We start from the raw sequence: 21,186 nt of genomic DNA, 5'->3' as shown, positions 1-21,186 counted from the left end.
AATGTGTGTAAATGTTATAGGCCAAGCATTGGCACCATTTTTATGAACAGTAGGCCAAAATAATGCAGCTTTGTCTGAAGTGGACCAGAACTTCCAGCCTAGCTGCCACTTCTTCCTGCTGGCAAATGTCTGCTGACACAGAATAATGATGCTGAAAAGTGGGTTTTGCAGAACAGATGAAATTGTAGGCCAGATTTGGATGGAGGAGCATACCATAGGTTGCCAACCATTAGTTTAGGTTTTTTTAGGAAAAGGTATGTTTTTTTTGGGCATCTGTAATGCAAGTTGGTGGAATGGTATAGAAATTGGGGCATCTGCACTAATGATTTTCCTTATGGCAGCCAGAAACAGTTTGGAGTTACCACAGTGTTTGGATTAAACACAAAACATTTAGGAGTGTTATTTCAGGCCTAGAAAGGAACACAAGCCACTGTTTGTGTACAGGGTAGTTGCTTGCTATGTGTCACATGTCATTGTACTGTGACAAGTTCTAATTGGACCTGAACTCTTTCTTCATTAACGATTTCTTATTCAAGAATAGTTTAGCGCTGGCATGTAGGTAAAGCAGGACTGAGGAAGATGGAAGGGGATGTTTAAAAAACACAATTTGGGATGTTTAAAAAACACTTTAGTACAACTTTTCGTGAACTGACATTATTTCTGAACTATAACATGCTTTTTAAACTTGGTATATACATGGCTAATAATTAGATTTAAATATTTTCTGAAGAACTATACTTTTTAAAGAATAGTTTAAGTATTTTTTTTCTGTTTGGAAACAAGGGAGTGTTTAAGAATAGTACAGTGTTGACTTTCATAATCTAATGCATACATACTGGTTTTTTTTTTATCACTCGCTTGCTGAAGTTGGTAGTTTGCATTCACATTAGCAGTTTTTATAATTTGTTTGCTGCAATTTATCCACTTGCAATATTGTTTTTATAACTAACTTTTTGACTCATGGGCATTGCATTTTCTTAAGTCTGTCAACATTTTCTTACATTTGTTATACTTCTCATGGTGCATTAAGCATAGTCTGTAAGCTCTTTGGCAGCTCATGCACCATGAGAAGTATAACAGTGTAAGAAAATGTTGACAGACTTAAGAAAATGCAATGCCCATGAGTCAAAAAGTTAGTTATAAAAACAATATTGCAAGTGGATAAATTGCCACTCCTCCCCCACCATCAGATTTCCCAACCCATGGGGAACCCCACAGGCTGGATGACCCTTGAGAGACAAAACTATCTGGGGCTTTTATTTAGTAAAAATCACTCTATTATAACGTTATCTTTTTTGCACTGTTTCTCCATTAGGGGCCCTGCCTCTTCTCTGCAGATCTGGGGATCAATAATTCAGATAAGAGACACTTGAGAAGATCTGCTGAGGTTTCAGTAGCCACAAATAGTGCATGGGCTTGGAACGAAAATGTGTAAAGAGAAGGGAAATGGTCAAGGGGAGGCTCAGGCAGGCTTTGGTCATATAAGTATTTTTATATCTTTCAAGTAGTGTGTGCACATTTATAGATGTACATTTGTATATATGTACACCATCCCGAGTTGTCCTTAAGTTTGTTGTTACTAGCTAATTTCTTTGTTACTAGCTAATTTCTTCTGGACATCACAGTGGAAATGGGACTTCAAGAGGGTTTTAAGTGAGGAATGGATTGCTGTTATAGCTGAAGGGCTATAAAGAACTGCAGAATTAATTTCTGTAATTTGGAGGACTCCATCGGCATTAGGTTGAGCAAGTCAGACTGTGATATTCAAAACAGACAGTACTATAACTGACGCACACAGCCTGATTTGCAACCTCATTATTTACATTCTGAGAGAACTTTCCAGCCAGTAGTGAAAACATGATTAAAATCCAGAAGGAGTTAGATTTTCTCTAGAGGTACTAGTTAAAAGCTGAAAATTTATTTTCCTCCTTTTTTCTATGTTTTGGTTCATAAGTTTGAAAACTGGAAAGCAGTTTTAATCCTTTTTCCTTTTTTTTAACCTAAAGCTGTCAGGATTTTTTGGTAGCTTAGGCCCCTGGCAGATGCCACATTTATGGTGGAATTTGCATGTTAAGATGTCATAAATGTCAATGTGCTACATGTTCAGTCAATTTATGGCACCATAAAATGCCAAACCAGCCACACACATGTTGCACGTATGATGTAGAACATTTTTCTGGCTAGTTTGTGTGGCACCTTAAGTTGAACATGGGGCATGCCTCTTCCCCATGCCAGCAATTAGCTGATTATTAGCTTGGGGACTGGGGCAGCCCAGGGTCTGGAGCTAGGCCAAGGCAGGCAACCCAAAGATCTGGAAGTGCTGAGTGGCGGGGAAGCTGATTGGTATTCCTGCCCCGCTATCGGCAAGTTCAAAGGCTGCCAAGTGTGTGGCTTTGATGTTGCCAAGTTGGGGGAGCCAGTTGACTTCTCCATCCTGGCACTTACAGACCTGCAGCTTTGAACTTGCTGAGCAAGAGGGACTAGTTGGCTCCTCCCATCTGGCATTTGCAGACCAGTGCACTGGTAGTCACACTTGTGGGGCTGTACTGTGTGCAACTTTCGATTTGCAGTGTTTTACAGAGCCTGGTAACATGATCCTAGGCTCCACATGTGTTACCAACCTGGAAGGGTGCAATTGGGATCTGATCCCTGATACCCAGAATTGTCTGTCCTGCCATGCACGTGTGACATGGTGGGACATGTAATTTTTGGGATCCAGGATTAGATCCCATAGTGCCATTAAATTAACATCTGCCAGGGGCCTTAAGTTCTGGGTGGCTGACCTGAGAGACATTAAATGCTTCACTTTCAGAGAGTGCTGATCAACTGCCCTTTTTGTCAGTCAGGCCTTTTTCAGGTATCTTGAGTTGGGCACCTGAAAACGGAAGTACTTTTCAATTAGGGAATTCTGTATGTGGAGCTTTTTGGTTCTACTGAAGGTGGTGTTTTAGATTGTTATTGCACTATGATTATTCTTCAGTTAAATTCAGTTAATCTTAGATGACTTAAGATCTCAGTGAATCTAATATAAAGGTTAAGTGTTCATGAAGAAATGTATGCTTCAGGGAGTGACAAATCATGAGCGGATATAGGAAAATACCACAACAGGATATTGCAGCTGTTTGTCTTGGGTGGTTTCTTTTCTGCCACAGTGCTGAAGAAGTTAAAAAGTAACTTCTGTCACACAAGTAAAACGAAGACAAAGATATAAAATTACCTTCCCACTGCATTAAAAAAAAAGAAGACTTGTAAGACAAACCCACAGGATGCTTTTACAGTTAAGTGTACCAGCATTGCCAGTTATGATGGATATCCGATGCATGCTAATTCTACATAGTCACTTTCACATAGGAGACAGGAAACTAGGATAAGGTGTATGAGTTACAGAGAAAGTGTGTAGATAGATTGATTCTTTGAAAGTGGGTTAAACAGTTGAGAGAAGAATTCTAGCTCAGGGTTTGGAAAAATTCACCTGTCTGTGATAGGCAGGAAGCTCCAGTGAGTGGGAGGGCCTATGTCATGACATGTATGTATTAATTTATTTGAATAATACGTTTTCCAATTTATAAACTGTTTTATGTTTTTGTCTTTTGGAATTTAGAACAGGGCAGCCTCAGAGCGCTGCTTCCTCCACTCATAGCTCTGGCATGTGCTTGCAGAAGGAATTTAACAAACTCAGGTTAATTTTAAAGCTATTGTTTGGAATTGTGAAAGCCTTGCTGAAACTGCCAATGCTTATGCAAGTTTTGTATTGCAGCTTTTTGGGAAATCTCAAATTAGCACTGGAGAAATGAGCTGGAGCTCTTCATAATGACCTCAGAACAAGACCTCAAAAATCTGGCAGAAATCTTGACATCCTTGTCCTCATTGCATATGTAGGTTCAGGCTCCATATTATCTCCAGACTTAGCTGGTGGTTTTTCTGCATCCTACTTCATATCTACTTGTAAGCAGGTTTGTGTGCCTGCTGCCATGCAAATATGCTTTGACACCTTAGGGGTCAAAAGACCACAAGTGAGCTTGGGAGTCTGCAGCCTTGTTGTCTAGCTTTAGTCCCTTGCAAGTCCCTCAATCAGGCCCTATATTACAGAATGATACTCTTTGGTCCAAACAAACAAGCGCATAAAGCAAACCTTGAGCCTTTCTCCAGGCCTCGGGGGATGACGCTTCATCTCTTTCCCTTCTTAGAGCCAAGCTCTGCTTAGTTTCATTCAACTTCTTGCCCCCAAACTGGTTTTTCCCCCAGCTCAAGTTCTTTGCTGCTTCTCCTTTCCGGCTTTTAAGTGTCAGCTAACTATCTCCATCTGGGCTTCTGCCCCTGGGATGTGTGCCTCCCTTAAAGGGCCAGACCTTCCTCTTATACTACCCCTGTGCAAGGTTTCTGTCTGAGATGAGGCATCTTGTATATTTTTAATGGCTTAATGAATTTTCTATTTAGAGTATTTCTGAATCAGACTTTAATATCATTTGTAAACCATTTCTTAAAATGTCTGGCCTTCTGCAAACAATTTTGATTGGGTTTTTTTAGAGGAAAAAGTCTATTCAGGCAGTGAAGAGGGTAGGAAGGACTGAGATTTACCAGCATTTATCCTTTCAGATGAAAGGAATGATTATGTAGGCTATGCCCACTAGATTGGAATAATGTTATATTAATTGCATAAAAGGACATTGTTTTAAAACGCACGACAAAGATGTACTACCCAAAAAATATGAGGTGACGTGATTGTGGTTTGCTCAATTTTGGAGTACTTTATTTCAAGTACTTGAAATGAGGCAGAAAGTAGGGGGCAAAGTGGCACCTTCAGGACTAATTTGTTGACAGACGTGAGCTTTTGCAGGCACAGTAGACTGGCAGCAGAGTCTCCTATGAGCTACAAGGGGTCATGCCTCTATGAACCAGTGCCATCCTGTTCTACCTTCTGCCTGGCTTCAGACTAATGCAACTAACAAGCTCTGGTACTTGAAATTTTTCTGAAATTTTTTATGAAGTGCCTACCTCTGAAAACCTCTTTCTCTCAAAGTATCTGAAATTTGAGAAGCCAAAAATCAAAATCTCAAAATTAGTGGTTTCTTTTGAAAAACAGCACTTGCACTTAAGTTAAAGCCATATACCATAGTAGAAGGCTGCTACGTCTTCTTCTGTTAATGCTAATATCATTAACCGAGTGCATGATAATACACTTAACCTTTAAAATGTGTTCTAATCAGCTATTTTTAAAAGTTCTTTCCCTGGTGCTTAATTAAGAGTCTTTTTTTTTTCTGATTCATGTACTATGTTGGCCAAAGTTTTAAACAAGAACTTAAAACTGGGCTCAATAATTCATATTTACCAGCATTGCCAAGTGTGAGAGAGGGATCTCTTTTATTTTCTTTTTCTTTCTTCAAAGGGCTTTCAGGAATACTGTGCTTAAATTTTGTCAGTGGTGACAAATTCATCAATTCAGACTCCCATTTTCTTTTGGTTTATAATGTTCTTTTGCAGACTTGGTACTAACATTTATTTCCTTACTGATACTTGTTTTTCTGTATTATAGTGGTTGGCTGGTATTGCACATACAAGAGTGAGCATTGCTGTATTAGTAATGATTGTTTATTTTAAAGAGCATCAAGCTATTTGTTATAGGAAGCACAATAAAATAGTATTGTGTAGACTTTGCAAACTGATGCAGTAGGGGCATAACTTTCAGGTTGCCAATCTAGACTCCAGTTAAGGGATAGGACCATTGATGGCATGTCGTTAAAGTTAGGTACATCTCTGCATTGGTTTTTTTGCCCGCCCCTGGTGTAGCCAGTATTCTTAAGGAGTCAGAGAAGCTAATGGTTGTTTGGTCTATTGGCATCTTCCCACATGATGAATGTGTCCAATCAGGTGTGATATTTCCTAGCCAAAGTCTGTTTTATGAAAAATAGCTAGGTTTAATTTTGGCCTGTTTAATTTTATGACCGAATTTTGTGAGTTGTAGAATCCTGTGGGTTGGAGTACAACCTGTGGTCCTGTGTCCTCCTTTTGACTACTTGGCAAGGAAGGAGGTGGCCCTGTAGCAGTTTTTTCTACCATGCAAAAGTCCTTGAGGCTCTGTGGGATTTTTGGGAAGGTTAATGAAGGGAAGAGGCAGGGACCTTTCTGTGCTGTATCCCTGTGCAGAAAGAATCCTTTGACTTTCACAACCTGTGAGGAGTTGCATCTTGTAACCACTTTAGCTTGCCAAGTCTTGTCTATGCTACCACTGAGCAATAATAAGGGAGCGCAAGTTCCCTTGAGTGGAGGAAACTTCACAGTGGCTGTTAGCAGTATGTGTGGTTCTTGCCTCTGGGTCCTGAGGATTCACAAGGTTGTGAGGTAGTATCTCCTTTTAAGCTTTGTGCCCCTTCTCTTTGAACAGATAACTCACAGGAAATGCCACAAAGTAACCCCCAGTTTTTTTCTAACTGCTTCCTGGTGGTGGTAGGGCAATTGGGAGTTCTGGAGCAGGCTTTCCTGGTGTACTGATTGAAAGTAATTGGCCTTAATATAATCTTAATTTAACTCTCTGACTCAACTTCACTAAAAATTATTGTTTACCATGTTGTGTAAGGAATGGTGGTCTCAGCAGTCATTGATTCTTAATGATCCTTAGGGCATTTCTAGAAGTTTCAGGACTTCTTTAAACTGCAGTAAAGAAAATAAAATTAGGATTACCATAAATGATTTTTTGGTTTGAGATGCTAGTCATGGGTACTCATCAAGCTTTAAAATTAACAACATGGAGAAATGACTACCCAGGGGTATGATAAAAGCTTCACTGTTCTACTTCATCTTATCCCTCCTGATTTAAACAGGGTCAAATCTAGTCAGTTTATTTTAGTAGAAGGCTGTAAGGAGGTGCTCAGCCTGAGACCGCTTCAAGTAGTCAGCAGTTAAGAGTCTGCCTGGCTAGAAGGCTGGCACCAGCTGCAACTGTTGAGGGAATTAGGGTAGAGCCACAAAAGAGCTTAAAAGCTCCAGGAGCAGCATGGAAATGAGGAGAAGGGAGGAGGTGTGATACTTAGGGAGCTGTGCTTCACCTGTGTTACTCCTCCCAGGGTCTGGGAAAAGACCACAGGTTGTGGGTTTTGTTTATTTATGTGTTGTTTGCACACTTGCTTGTTCGTTGTTTTTCTTTTATTGTGGAGAAGAGGTTGCCCTGGTAAAATAAACAGTCTGTAAACCTGACCACAAAGCTAATTGGTCTCAGCCAGGAAGATGGGCAAGTGACTTGCTTAGACACCTTCTGCAGTAATGCAGAGAGTGATTTTAGCAAAGGTGGTAGCTCTCTTCCTTCTCAATCAGTAGAGGAGCAGTGCCCCAGCATGAGGATTAGGGTGCAGAAGATGTCATTGTACAGCTGATCTGTAAGATCAAGGTTCCAGCCATTAAAAGTCCTATAGCACTTTTTGGAAAACTAGGTATATTGGTCCATATTCTCCTGATGAAAATTGCACTTGACAATTACATTTTAGGTTAGGTTTTCCTTTTGGTTTTCATTAACATTTTTCACTTCCTGTCCTGCCCTTGCCCTTGCAAAATTGCTCACATACATTTGTCATGTTCCAGCAGAGGAAGTGGAAGCATTTAGTAATGTGTGAAATTAATAATTGTAAAGTACTTTTCTGGATGAAAGATGCTATTTGCATTGCCTTGATATTGCTGTTACAATTTGGTCAAGTAATGTACATCTTAAAAGCATTGTGAGGACTTGATTAGAAAACCTTTGCATTTAAAGCTTTAAAAAGAATCCAACAGTACCAACTTCTCCTGGCTATATCCACTAGACACAAATTCTGTCATGGTGTGTTTCTAGCACTGTTTATTGAGAGAGTTTTAATGACTGAATTATAGATACTGGAACTTCATTGCTCATAACTCCTTAAACATCTGTGCAACATACAGGTCTCAGCATAAGACTTGATGACAGCAAAACAAAACAATGTATGTATCAAAGCTGGACATTAGCTTAATCGGCCATTAAAGATAAAGCTGTGGCCTTGTATTATTTTTAACTTAGCATTAAGTTGCAGACTACATCTATTCAGTGTTTTTTCCTTTTTAAATTTCCGATGACTAAGGATTTAAATCAATCGCTATAGTCACATGTCCTGCTCTTGATTATTTGTCTCATAGCTTCATAGAAGTAATCCAGAAAGAACATCTGCTTTGATTTTTGGAGTCTAAATCACAGAAGGCTATTTGACTCTATAAGTAGGAAAACAGCAGAATTTATCCATGAAAAACATCATCACAAGCCAAAATACTGTCAGTTCTGTATGTTCCACTTTACTGCCTCTATATTCACGATGTAACAAAAAGGTAGTATTTTCAGAAGACTGTGTTCGCTTAACCATAAATATTTTAAACTAATCAAAGCAGTTTCATACATTTTTCTTTTTTTCCCCTGTGAGAGCATTTTCAAAGGTCCGATTTTCATCTTTCTGCCTCCCCACTGGCACTAAGGTGTCATAAAACATGTATTTAGAGAACTGATTTTTCACAAGATAATAGTAGCTAAGGTTTGATTTTTCTAAGTAGTGTATTACACCAGTTCAAATTAATTAATTAATTTCTTCTCTGTTTTATGATGCTTTAAATGTCCTGATGTAAGCAGCTGTAGTATCTTACAGATATAAAATCACCTACAATTTTTTCTTTCATGTTGTTATTCATGCACATTTTTGGAGATGTATTCTGTGTATGAAGAGAAGCTGTGTTGCTCCCATCAGTGCACAGTGGCTGGTCAGAGGGTGTTCTGGGATTCACGGGAGCTTCATGTTAAAATTCTACTACCTGTCAGAGAGGAGAGGTATGACAAGTGGGAACTCCCTGACCAGCACCCACCTGTCTTTGGGCATGCCTCCTACCTATTTGCCTACCACACCTTGATCAAAGATGGTTATGTTGGTAATTGGGCGGGAGGCTGCCCTTTGAGGGCCCTGATGTTGGAGGGCCAGAATACACGCTCCGACCATCTCTACATGTGTCCCATGCCTCGCAGATATTGCTCACAGTTGTGCTAAGCTCCAGCCTGAGGCCAGGCCCAACTCATTACAGTATTGTCTCTCTCTCATTCTTCCATGCTTGGGCCATACTTATACCACCTCCCTGTTATATGGCCTCTCACGCTCCACCGGCTCTCACCCAGTTGCTTTTATTCTGCCCTTCCCGGGCCTCACTTGTACCGCCCCTTCTGTCTTGGGGACCACATTTACCCTGCCCTCACTTGGAAAGTCCTCAGGTTTGCTATTCTTCACTCCCCAGCCAGCATGCAGATGGCCCTTTGGGCATCTCCCGCTACCCTCATCCGAGTGAGTGCTGGGCAGTTCGCAAAATGCTGTGCTGACTCTGCCCCTGCTCTTATAGCCAAGTAACTCCCCCAGTTGCTCTTCATCAAGGGACATGCCCCCTGTTCTCCTCATGGCTCCTCTGCTGTCCTCCAGTTGGCCTCCAGCCCACCTGTGGCCTCAGGCACCTAAAGGCTTAACTGGACCTAAGCTAGGCCCCCATGCTAGCAGGGCCCCCACTCAAGCCCTTGCCCACAGGGCCCCAACTCATGCCCTTCACTCACTGGGCTTCACAACCGCCACTCTCTACTCTGTCCCATACTCTGGGGTCAAACACTCCCGTAGACTCGGGTGCCACTCGTTGGCATACCTGGCCCACAACTCACCCCCTCTCTCAGGGCCTCAACCGCTCCTTTTACGGGGTTTTCCACCCCTTCAGGCTCAGGTGCTTCTCAAAAGCTTATCTGTCCTCCACTACTCCCCTTGGGGTCTTACACCTCAGTGGGCTCAGGTGTCCCATATGGACATCCCTGACTGCACTGGTCCCTCCATTGTTAACACTGTAACCCATCTGGTGGTGGGGTCAGGGTTTTAGGCACCCCAGCCTGCTTTATACTGGGATGGTCCTCGAATCTGGCATTTGCTGGCCCTGCCTTGCCACAGGCAGGCACACCAGGCCTCCCTGTCCCAGTAGGGTCCAGTTTTAGGTCATGTCCAGGACCAATGAGGCCTCCTCCTTCCCCATAGCCTCAGCCTCACCTCTGAGCTGTTCTCAGAGCAGCACCTCTTCCAGGAGATGTTGCTTTCTTGGTGGCTGGCAGCACACTGCTGCCTCCAAACCTGCTGGCCTGGGACTTAAAATGCCGCTCATCAAGGCTGAGCTGCACCTGCCTGCTACCTGATCCAGATCTTGGTGGCAGTGCACTTAAGGTGCTCTGACACCCACCTTCCCTCTTACGATGTTTAGCAGGGAAGGCTTTTCCCTGCTGTTCCCAAAAACAGGTCCCCCCCAGAGCCTGTGATAGCCCTGAAGTGGTGAGCATTGCACTGGTACTCTGCCACTTACCTTCCCCCTAAAACTGACTCCTTGCGGTGTCTCCAGGCTGCCTTCCATACAGGCACTCCTCCAGCCTGTTGCAGCCTACACTCCATGGTGAGTACCCCACTGGTGCTTCGCTACAAGAGGGATGTGGGGATTTCCCTGCTATTGGAGAGCTTGCCTTCTCTGAATAGAGTGAAGGGATGTCTGCCAGAGAATATTTGCCCTTAGGGTTCATAAAAATACTTTGCAGTAGCACAGTGCTTCACCATTGGGATGGAAATAAGGTTCCAGTAAGTGTCAGGTATCTTCAAGAAATTCCTTTTAAGAATACCCACCCTTCGGTTCTGATTCTGTACTCACACACACAATGTTTCAGATATCACAGTTAGGACATTGTGCAGCACTGTAAAAAGACCCAGGTTGGTTTTTAGAATCAAAGTAGAAATATTTCTAGCCATGCTAACATTTAATGCATTTGCTTGCTAAGTGGTAGCCTTGGTTATGTTTATAAGAAATACTTTTTAAATAGGGCAAAACAACAGAATTACAATTCCTTGTACAGCACCCATCCCTATTGGATAGAAACTTAGCTCTGGTTAGTGGGAAGAGTTAAAGGGGGACACAGGGCCTTAACCGAGCACCACTGGAATTTGAGTTAAGAATGAACTTTTGCTAATGTTAGTCATTATCATTTTTCCTAACACTTTTTTGATCACTAAGAACATCTACTTGGTATTCTGTGTGAAACTCGTGGATTCAAGTGCTAGTTCCAGCTAACGGGTATTACCATCATAGCAAGCTCCTGAAATGGGGCCATTCATTAGACATCTTGAAGCACAGGCTAACCTCTCATCCCTAGGACTGAAGCACGCTGGTAGGGTTGCTGCTATCCTACATGCAGTGTGCCTAGTAGCTAAAACAGGCATTTAGAGTCTGATCCTCAGATCTGGCTGAACTTTGTTCAGCACAGGACCAGAGGGAAGTCAATGCCACGTTTGCATTCCTGTAACCTATGGCCACCCCAGCCCCTTAGTGGTGGTAGAGCAGACTGTTGCTGAATGCTGAATCCCTTTCAGATAGCCAGGGTTAGCCAAAGCACAGCTGTGCCTCCGTGTATGACTTGTTTTTTTGCATGGGATTTGTAGTGCTGAAGACCCATTCTCTTTCCAAATGAGTGGCTGTTTATTGATGCAGTTTCGTCTACAGTTTCCTATCACCATTGTATCAATTTTGTCACCCACAAAAAGTAATCCAAACAAACCAAGTTAACGAGAATTTTGCCTGAATAAGGGCTCTCTGATGAGGACAGCAGAATATATTTCTGTTTTGAGGTTGGAGAAAATTACACAGTCAATCTGCTCCATCTTTCTAGACATCAGAAATTGAGGTCAGTTATGCAGCAAATTTAAGGGAGAAAAATATCTAGTAAAGGAAAAGCAAGGCATTTTGTGGGCAGTGTAGACTGCAGGATATTTATCCCTGATGTTTAACTGAAAAGAAAATGATGATGCTTAACAGTCTTAGAATAATGTCTAGGCATATTGTGACTCCTACATGTGACCAGGAAAGATTATTTGAAAGGTGAAAATTCTAGGATTATTCCAAAAGAACTCTTCGTGAAGTGGAGAAGTATTGTAATGCTGTGTCCTGTAAAAGGGAGTAATAAGTACTGTGTCCTATGGAAAGCAGTCACCAGAACTATTTGCAGTGATTTATTGGCAGGGTGAAGCCAGGGTTTACCTCTTAAATTTTCTGTTTCCTGTTCCAAGTACTTCCCAGCCAGGAAAAGTGTGTTCCATCTTCTCCTCTGTGGTATGCACATTTTCCAGCGACACTACAACATGCTACTGACCTCTTTCTGGAGATGCAGGACTCCTTTGTGGCTTTCCTTCTGTTTTAGGAATTTGAAGGGAAATTTATGGTAGGTTCCCATCATCATATACAATGTAGTATTTTTGGCACCAAGGGGAGGCTGTCAGGGCTGACTCTGGCCCTCCTGGTGCCAGCCTGGTATTGCAAGTCCAAGTCTAGTGTCAGTTCTTTGTGGAGGGAACACCTGCCCATTTTTTTTAAGGGCCAAAAAAAAAAAAAGGGTTCTCATCAGCATGTCTGCCCCATATGAGCCATGTATTTTATAGTCATGCTCAGCATCTGCTGCACTTAATTAGCTTCATAGCTGGTTTCCATTACTCAGCACGTGCTTTTGGTAGCAGTTTAATGATAGCCAGTGTATTTAATGAGGTTTCCTTGCTCTGTGGCTACTGTTGATGGGGAAAAGAGTTCTCCACCAGTATTCCCATTAGTGCCACCCTTCGTTAGTTGTGGGGTTGGGGGCGTCTTAGCTGCTTCCTTTTGCCGAGTGCCTTACTGCCACCCTTCCTGGCTGCCTTCATCAGCCGACTAATGAAACTATGGCACTGATACGGATGTACCTTCTGCATATCAGTGCAGCATACTGTGAGGAGATAATGTTAACATGGCTTAAAAGTTGGGTAATGGGAACTGAGGGAAGGTGGTGTCTTTCTGATGCCTGTACTGGCAGCATACCTTCTGCTTTCCTACTTTATTACCAGTATGTCTTATTCATCAGACCATTAGCTAAATACAAAATATATTTAATTTCTTTTGCATTGGAAGGCTAAAAGAGCAAAATGAAAAATATCTGTAGGAAATATTGAATGGGCAGCTTAAAGGAGAGGTATTTAATATACAAATAATGATAGGTTTGAAGGGGAAGGGATCAGTTTTCAGATAATTATTTTCCTATCATAGGCACACTTATCTGGGAACCATTTATCCAAACCAACATTCAGAAGTCCCTGATAGAATGTGTTGTTAGCAACAGTAAAAACAATCTGAACCAAGGGCAGGGTTGCTTTTATGCCAATTGGGCAGTGCTAACATCCCAGATACCATGGATCCATGATACCTTTGGGGAAGAAGGAGTGATTCTGCCCTCTTCTGTGATCCAGGACTGCATGCACACAAATCATATTGTATAATGTTATTTGAATCTTAGTCAGATGGTGAATTTGGAAGCTGAAGGACAATATTTCCTCTCTATAGCACAAATATTTAACGTCTTCAAATATTGCACGTTAAGCAAAAACAAAACAAAGCAAAATGTCCCAAAGAATACCTGTGGTATGTAACATAAATCAACTATTTGTACCTGTGTGTAAAAAGTACCTGGCATTTATGTGATAAATCATCACACCTGACGCACCTATGATAGTGTCTCATTGTTTTCTTCTCTCTCTGTCCCTGAGTTTGCCCAATGAAGAACATTGACACCAATTTCTGTTTAATACTGAATTCAGCTTTTCTAGAGAATTACATTATCACAATTTTAAAGTGTCATATTTTACCACTGCTTGATTAGAGTGAGAGCAAACAGCATTCCCTCAGCATTATAGCTTCTAATGGGGCCTAATACTTGTTTCAAGATCTAGAAGGTCTTGTGATGAGTCTTCTTGAATTTGTCACAACTTTAAGTTTGGAAAAGATTTGTGGATAAATTTTTGGCATTTTGAACTTGGCTCATTTGGGCTTGGGGAATGATGTATGGCAGTGTTGAGTGCCCCAGCTCCATAGTGCCTCTGAAAATTAGTCTTTTGGCAAGTAAGGCTGTAATAACTTCTGTGATCAGACTCCTGTACTTACATGGAACACCCTTGAAATGAGAGAACCCCTTGTGCTGGGCTCAGGGTTTTGGAGAGGCAGATGGATACAAGCAGTAATCCTAATAGATGTTGAAAATGCTCTCTGAGAATACTAATTAAAATATTTTTCCTGCGTTTCTGTAACAGGTAGAATCTGTGGAGGCCTGGTTGAAAAGTTTTAGCATTAATCATTTAGAGTGATTTCTGTTCTTCACCTTTTGTCTTCATTTTCAAATAAAGTTTTCTTTCCAGAACTTAAGCTGATGAAAACTTTTACACTAAAAGATGTGACATATTCCATGTTTGCATACACAGTCTTAATGTTGTTCATGGGTTTTCTCTAACAACATTACAAAATGCTCGTTGTTGTGTTTTTTACCATGGGACATTGAGAGCCACTGCTTGTATTTAAGGAGTCAGAATATGTACCATTCCAGAGGCAGAAGAAAAAAGTGGTACAAGCTTAAACTATGTACAGTGGTTTCTTTTGTGAGACATAACCTGGAAAGAACAGATTTTAGATAGCCATACCATTTATGATAACTAAGTAAAACAGCTTATTTTGGCTGGGGTAACTCTATAAAGTGGAAAAGAATGAAGAGGAAAGGGTGTTGGAAAACTGCTCCAGAACACAACCTGATCAAGTGAGAGGATATTAATAGGGTGGGGTTAAGTGTACCCACTCAGCTAGTGAAGATGCAGTCTCCTCCTAGTGTTAAGACACAGGGCACTGACAGAAGTGACATTTTGTCATGCGATTGGCCTCCTGAAGTGCTTTATAGCTGTGCCCTGACAGAAGAGCATGACTGCAAAGTGCTTTAAAAATGCCCAGTTGGGGGGCAGTCTGAACCCTCAGTTGAAGGTCCTCACTAACTTCTGTCAGTCCCTGCTGGAGACTATCTGTTAGGTTGTGGGGACTGTAGTAACTCATGGTGCCTCGTGTAAAGTACTGTGAGTTACAACAGGAAGCTGCACATCTGTCAGTGCCCACTGTGCCATGTACACTTAGAAAATAAAGTTTAATTTGCAAAAGGTATCTTGTGTCCTGATCTCTTTTTCTTCTTCTTTTTTACTGGAGTGCTTTCTCATTTACTTTCAAAATGACTTTCAGGGAAGCTGATATTTTTGTGTGCATGTCCCCCCCCCCCCAACTACTTGCTTGCTGACCTTTCTTTTCCGGAACTATGAAGTAAGTATCTTTAAATCGTTAGCCCTTAAATTAGATTTATAACTTTAATGGCATGTTGTAACCATGGTGCTGCAAGCTACTGTTAATTTAATTCACGGCAACAAATTTAAATGAAAATTAGGATTCCATGATTGGTGTTTGCTATCTAAATAGGGTTTGTAACTTTGTATGTAGAAGTTGACTTGAAGTATTGAAAGTAGAATGAAATATTGGGCTACAGCTAGTTTTGCTGGTCCAGTCCAGTGCAAAGGGCCACAGCACAGGTAGGTCTGCTTCCTGAAAAGCAGCTCAGGGAAGGAATTGTGTCTGGGGACATAGCTGTGTAAAGCCAAATGAAAGTGTGATTGCAACATTTGTAGCCGTACACACGTTCACCTTAATTTGGCAGTGAAAATGAATGGGGCACAGGCTTCAGCCTCGGTTGCTAACCTGAATACAACCCCTTTTGGGAATCTGGGTATGTTTGCTGCTTGCTAGCCTTTGTTGGAAGTGTGTGCCACCATTTCTTCTGTGCTATTTCTAAGCCTTACACTAGAATAAGGGGGAGAATAGCCCCGAGTGCCCCACTGTCATGAGGGGAGGGAGGCAGCCCTGTGCAGGTCAGTGTACAGAAACAACAGCACCTGGGTCTTGGCCTCCCCGGTACAGGTAAGAATAACAACTGTTCTTCCCATTCCCTGCCCTTCAGCATTCCTAAAGCACACAGACACACCTCAAGGTACAGGGAGGGTTTTCCAGGGCAAAACTTATTTCTTTGGCTTGGCCCGGCCCAGCCTGGCAGTCTCCAACTGGGAACTGCATACCCACAGCAAGCTCTGAGTCGAGAGAACCACAGTAAGACATTGCCCCTTGCCCCCAGAAATATAGCAGGGTAGCCCTTATGCAGTCCCATGTGCCCTGGTGTTGCTCTGTACCTAAGCTATCTGTTCCAGGTGCCCACAGTTATGGCCAAACCTGGAGTTCCAGCTTTGCTGCCCCTAGGATGCTATGGGTAGCGTTGCCTCAGAGCCAGCTTGTGGGGACATCTTATCCCACTGCCCCATGGAATCACCCAGGCCCTGACAGTGCGACTGGGGGCATCCCCACTGAGACAGTTCCTATTCAAGGGTCTGCCTAGCTGGGGGGCAGCTGGCTGTTCTAGGGGACCCCAGTGTCACCTCTTAGGCAGTTCCTGTCATATAGTTGCTCAAGGATGCCAGACTTCCTGTCAGTGTTATGGGTTTTGAAGTGCCACCTCACAAGGTCCTGCAGGTGCCAAAGTGCTGCTCCATCCTTGGGCATGGAGGGACCAGCTGGTACAGCACCCTGTCATTTGGGCAGGCCCCTGCCTTTTCTGTCCCATGGGGAGTGTGAGCCCTGAAGCTGTCCTTGAGCATATGGCAAACCCATCACTGAAAGTATCTTGGGACTGCCTCACAAGGTGCCTCAACTAAGACTGTTGCGGAGTAAAGACACCTGTTGCTACCATGAGCAGCTACTGTATGTGGCATGTGAGCCCCAGGCACTCAGTGGAATGGGTGCAGGGGGCTCAAACTTCTGGCTGCACAGAATAGAGAGGCAGCAGGGTGTTTCTTGAAGAAGAGATGTCACTGCCAAAAGCCAAGTTAAAACTTCGCTGGCCCTGCAGCTGCTGCTAAATTAAGGATTTTGGATCCTTGCCTACCATATGAAACTGCAGTGGTTGCCAGACCAGGGAAGGGTTAACCTGGATCTTGCTGGTAATACCTCTCAGCAGTGTCCTGCTACTTCTCTGCTCTGCACACCTGGGACTTTAACCCCTCTCTTGCTGTTCTGGCACCCCAGGCTGTAAAATCTATTAGACACCCTTTGGGGATGGGGATCGCATTGTTTCTTGTTCTGTATAGGAGCATTAGATGAGCCACTTGACTTGTGGCATGGCTCCCGAAAAGATTGGCCACCGCTGTCCTAAGCATTTCAGTAACCAAGAGGTCATAGGATTTCCGAGTTAGATGATTTACAGCTTAGTGTAATTCTAAAATCCATGGTTGTTGCTGAAATGTAGCTGTGTATGTAGGTTCTTGCTCAATCTCAAATGAACTGCTGCCAGAGAGCTAAAAATGACTGCTCAAGAAAAAAGGCCTCAGCAACATTAAGGTGGAATTAATCTTGCCTCTGGTATTCTCTGTGTGTCAGTGCCCTGCTCATCTCTGTAATACCTGAGCACCTTAGAGATTTGATGTATTTTATTTTTTAAGGTTCTGTGGCTTTGATGAGGCTATTGAGGGAAAGGGCAGTGGAAAAAGCCAGGTTTGTGTTGTTCTGTATGCTGAGGCCCTGTCTGTTCTGGTAGTGATTTCTGGTATTGGCCTCATGTCCTGCACATACCTGCTCTCTTTGTAATGATTTGCCAGGCTGTGGGCAGTACGTAGTTATGCTGCCTTAGGAGCCAGGACAATGCTGCAGAGTCATGATTCCCACATTATTCCAGTGGGTCACGGTAGGATTCACTATACCCAACCTGATGACTACTGGGAGCTGAGTAGAAGTGTGAGAAACAGTGAGGTTGCTCCTAGTCCTGTATGGGAGCATTAGATGAGCCCCACAGTGGCTCAGAGGATTTGATCCTTCGGTCAGGCAGAGTTCCCAGTCCAAAGGAAGTAAAATCAACCATGCATACTACTTTTTCTGTCTAGTTCCACTCTGTTGTTGTATAGATGAGTTGTCTCCTGAATCTCAAGGAGCAGTTGAGATCTTCACTAATGAAGCCTGCAGTCAGATTGGATTCCATGTTTCATTCTTGGTTTCTTTTTTTCAGGTCAATTTTGTAGCCTGTCAGCTGTTTGCCCTACTGGCTGCCTTTTGGTTTCGCATCTATTTGAGCCCCAGTCATGCCAGTTCTGTTGTTCGTCATGCATTTGCCACTCTCTTTGGAATATACTTTGCTGTTTTCTGTTTTGGATGGTGAGTACTCAGTTTTCAGATGGACTAAAACTTAGCTAGAAATTATGTTTTACTTTATTTGTATTTAGTCTTAATCTTTGTTTCCTGCAGGTTTGGTGAGGGAAACCTATCCAACCAGATCCCCAGAACAAAATAAAATGTTTGTGGAAAATGTTTGTAGATGTATATTTGTTTTATGAATGCCATGGTATTAAAGGGAAACCTAAATTCCTGCAAAGACATAAAAAACTGGTCAACTTTGACAAGATATATCCAGTCCTGGGTTTGATTGTTTTGAGAAGCAACATTTTAATCCCAAACAGGTTGATAAATCTCTTTCAAAAGTTCTCTTCTATTTTAAATAAGAACACTGTAAAGCAGCATTGTGAAGTCTATCTTTACTGACTCTGTGTAAATGGATTTATCATTTAAGACCTGGCTTGACAAAGCTCTGGGTGGAATGATTCAGTTGGGAATGGTTCTGCTTTGAGCTGGGAGTTGGACTAGATGACCTCCTGAGGTTTCTTCCAACCCTAATTTTCTATGATTCCTTGATTCTATACTGAAGAAAAGCTTCTACCCCGCCCCCCACCAGCTACCTGCTATGCAAACTTGTTCTTGGACTAAATTTTGTATTTTTTTTTTTTTTTTTTTTACTTCAAGGTATTCCCTTCACATTTTTATACTTGTGATGATGAGCTACGGCATCATGAACTTGGCGAGTATTTCCAATATCCACAGGTGAGATGGCAAGAATTCAGCTACATTGCACTTTCATCCAGAGACTGGCAGCAGCGTGATGGGGTTTTTTTTTCCCATGCCTTTTTTCCCCCCTCATTCCTCCACTTTCTAGCTGGTCACAGCAGCTTTGTGTATTTTTAACTATAGTGACTGCTGTAGTCTAAGGGCCCCTCTAGATGTTCAGGTAAAGGCGTGATAGGATCAGATTATGATCCACACAATCATGCCTCCTGCTATGCCACATGTGTATGGCAGAAGGCATGATTGTGGGATCCAGCATCAGATCCAGTCACACCTCACTGCTTGTCCAGGGGAACCTTGGGATCATGATCCCAAGGTTCCCCTGCACCAGCAAGTACCAAGCTCCTGCAGCTGTGAGCCCCACAGCTGACAAGACTTGCAGATGTGGCAGCATGTGGGATGCTGCCGTGGCCACGTGCCTTGCCAGCTTGTGAGGCTCACAGCCGCAGCAGTCTGTGGTGCACCCCTGTGGTTGGGAGGCCCATCAGCCACAAGGGAGCACCTAGCCACATGTTTAGTTAATGGCATGATAAGAATGAGCTGCAAAGTTGTTCTACATTTTTTGTGGAATAACTTTGTGGCTTATTCCTTGTTTTATCATGCTATTAATTGACTGAATGTGTGGCCGGGTCACAACTTAAGATGTGATTAACTAGTTAATCATGTCTTGCATGTAATGTGTAGATGGAGCCTAATTCTGTGGATTTGATTGATTAGTATATTCTGAAGATGCACCATGTGTTGTTTTTTGGATGTAGCCATGTTGGTCTAAGGCAGGGGTGGGCAAAATGGTCGATCTGGTAGAGTAGCCGGACTTCCATTTCCCAGCAGCCCCTACTTGTGTGGCTGGGGGCCGTTTTTCCATGGAGACCCCAGCTGCAGCTGTGTGGGAAAGCTCAAGGTTGGGGTTGCCCTGGAAACCAGCCACAGCTGTGCTGGCAGCACACGCGGGGAACAGGCCAGGGGGCTGCTCCAGGGCCACTGGGAACTTGGGATGGGGGCAGCTTTCTCCAGAGCTAGGACAGAGCTGCAATCTGTAGCCTGCATGCTCCAGGCAGGGGTGTACAAGCAGGGGATCATGGCTCTGGCCTGGCTCTGGAGCAAGCTGCTCCCATCTCAAGTTCCTGGTGCCTTTGGAGCAGGCTCCTGGTGTGTGCTGCTAGCATGGCTGCGGCTGTTATCTATGGCAACCCCAGCCTTGAGCTTTCCTGTGCAGCTGCAGCTGGGGTCTTCAGGAAGACTGGGTCCAGCCATGCGCAGGAGCAGCTGGGAAATGGAGTCCATTGCTGACTGGATCTGGCCTGCAGGCTGGACTTTGCCCATCTCTGGTCTAAGGACATAGGCGGGCAACTGCATACCAGAATGAATGCACACTGAAAATCCATCAGAGACAAAAATATCCAAGCGTGGGTCTAATAAAAGGTATCACATCTACCCAAAGAGCCTTGCCCACTATGGTGTTTTTTTAATTTCCTCGGTGTAGATGGTGTCAGGTTAGGAATTTACACGAAGACTTTATAATCTCTTAAGATTATCTAAGAGGATATCAAGCCACATCAGCCCCAGTGTTCTTCTGTACGGGATGGATATTGGAAACTTCAACTCGTACAGTATGTTTTTCCTCCTTGCCATTTTTCTTTTATGCCCTTTCCACTTGCTCCACAGTTAGGCAGGCAAAATAAGTTCCCAGGCAGTTTTACTTTGTTTTGAGAAACAAGTCTGCATTTTGGCACTAGGCACTGAGCTTTACTGAATTGCAGGTGCAGGAAAATTCCATTGCTTTGTTGTCAGGGAAGGCCTGTAAAGTCATCTATCAAATGTGGTGTTTTGTTTATGCTAATGCCATAAAGAGAGATTCATAGATGTTAGGGGCTGGGAGGGACCTCACAAGATCATTGGGTCCAGCCCCCCTGCACTTGGACATAAAGACTGTTGGGGGCAGATGATCCTGGCAAGATGCCTAGACTTGCTAAAAACACTAGCCAGCCATATGTTCAAAATGCATTGATAAATCGTATGGGGTAGAAAATATCCTAATAAAAACAGACAAATTCTACTGAAGTCATGGCTGATGCCTGCACTCGCTGATGAGAACATACATAGAAGTTGTGAACTGTTTAATAATTCAGATACTTAAAAGTGTACAGATAATTCTCTCAGTCAAGTATTCCGCAACCATTTTTTTTTTCATGTTAGCATGTTTTCTGTGTCTGACGTTGTTCTCTCCTGTTGTTCTGAATGTACAGTTGAAGATATAGGAGTAAAAGGGAACTGGGTCTTTTTGTCAGTCTAGGAGATGTTCACAACTGGCAGACTGAGAGTTATTCTACTTTTTAG

The 21,186-nt window shown here is 42.9% G+C and overlaps 1 protein-coding gene across 3 annotated transcripts in view; it reads left to right on the top strand.

Annotated features, from left to right (window-relative positions):
• The window catches only part of MBOAT1 (membrane bound O-acyltransferase domain containing 1), an 81,190-nt gene that overhangs the window by 9,464 nt on the left and 50,540 nt on the right, over positions 1-21,186 (top strand). For all 3 annotated transcript variants that reach the window (XM_019543984.1, XM_019543970.1, XM_019543976.1), the window contains exons 2-3: positions 17,963-18,108; positions 18,751-18,828. In XM_019543984.1, coding sequence (XP_019399529.1) covers positions 17,963-18,108; positions 18,751-18,828 — 224 coding nt within the window. The remainder of the gene's footprint in view (positions 1-17,962; positions 18,109-18,750; positions 18,829-21,186) is intronic.

Source organism: Crocodylus porosus, unplaced genomic scaffold, assembly GCF_001723895.1.
Source record: "Crocodylus porosus isolate Cpor-Errol unplaced genomic scaffold, CroPor_comp1, whole genome shotgun sequence".
Lineage (NCBI taxonomy): Eukaryota > Metazoa > Chordata > Crocodylia > Crocodylidae > Crocodylus > Crocodylus porosus.
The sequence above is the reverse complement of the archived record's forward strand: the minus strand, read 5'-3'. Positions and strand labels throughout refer to the sequence as shown.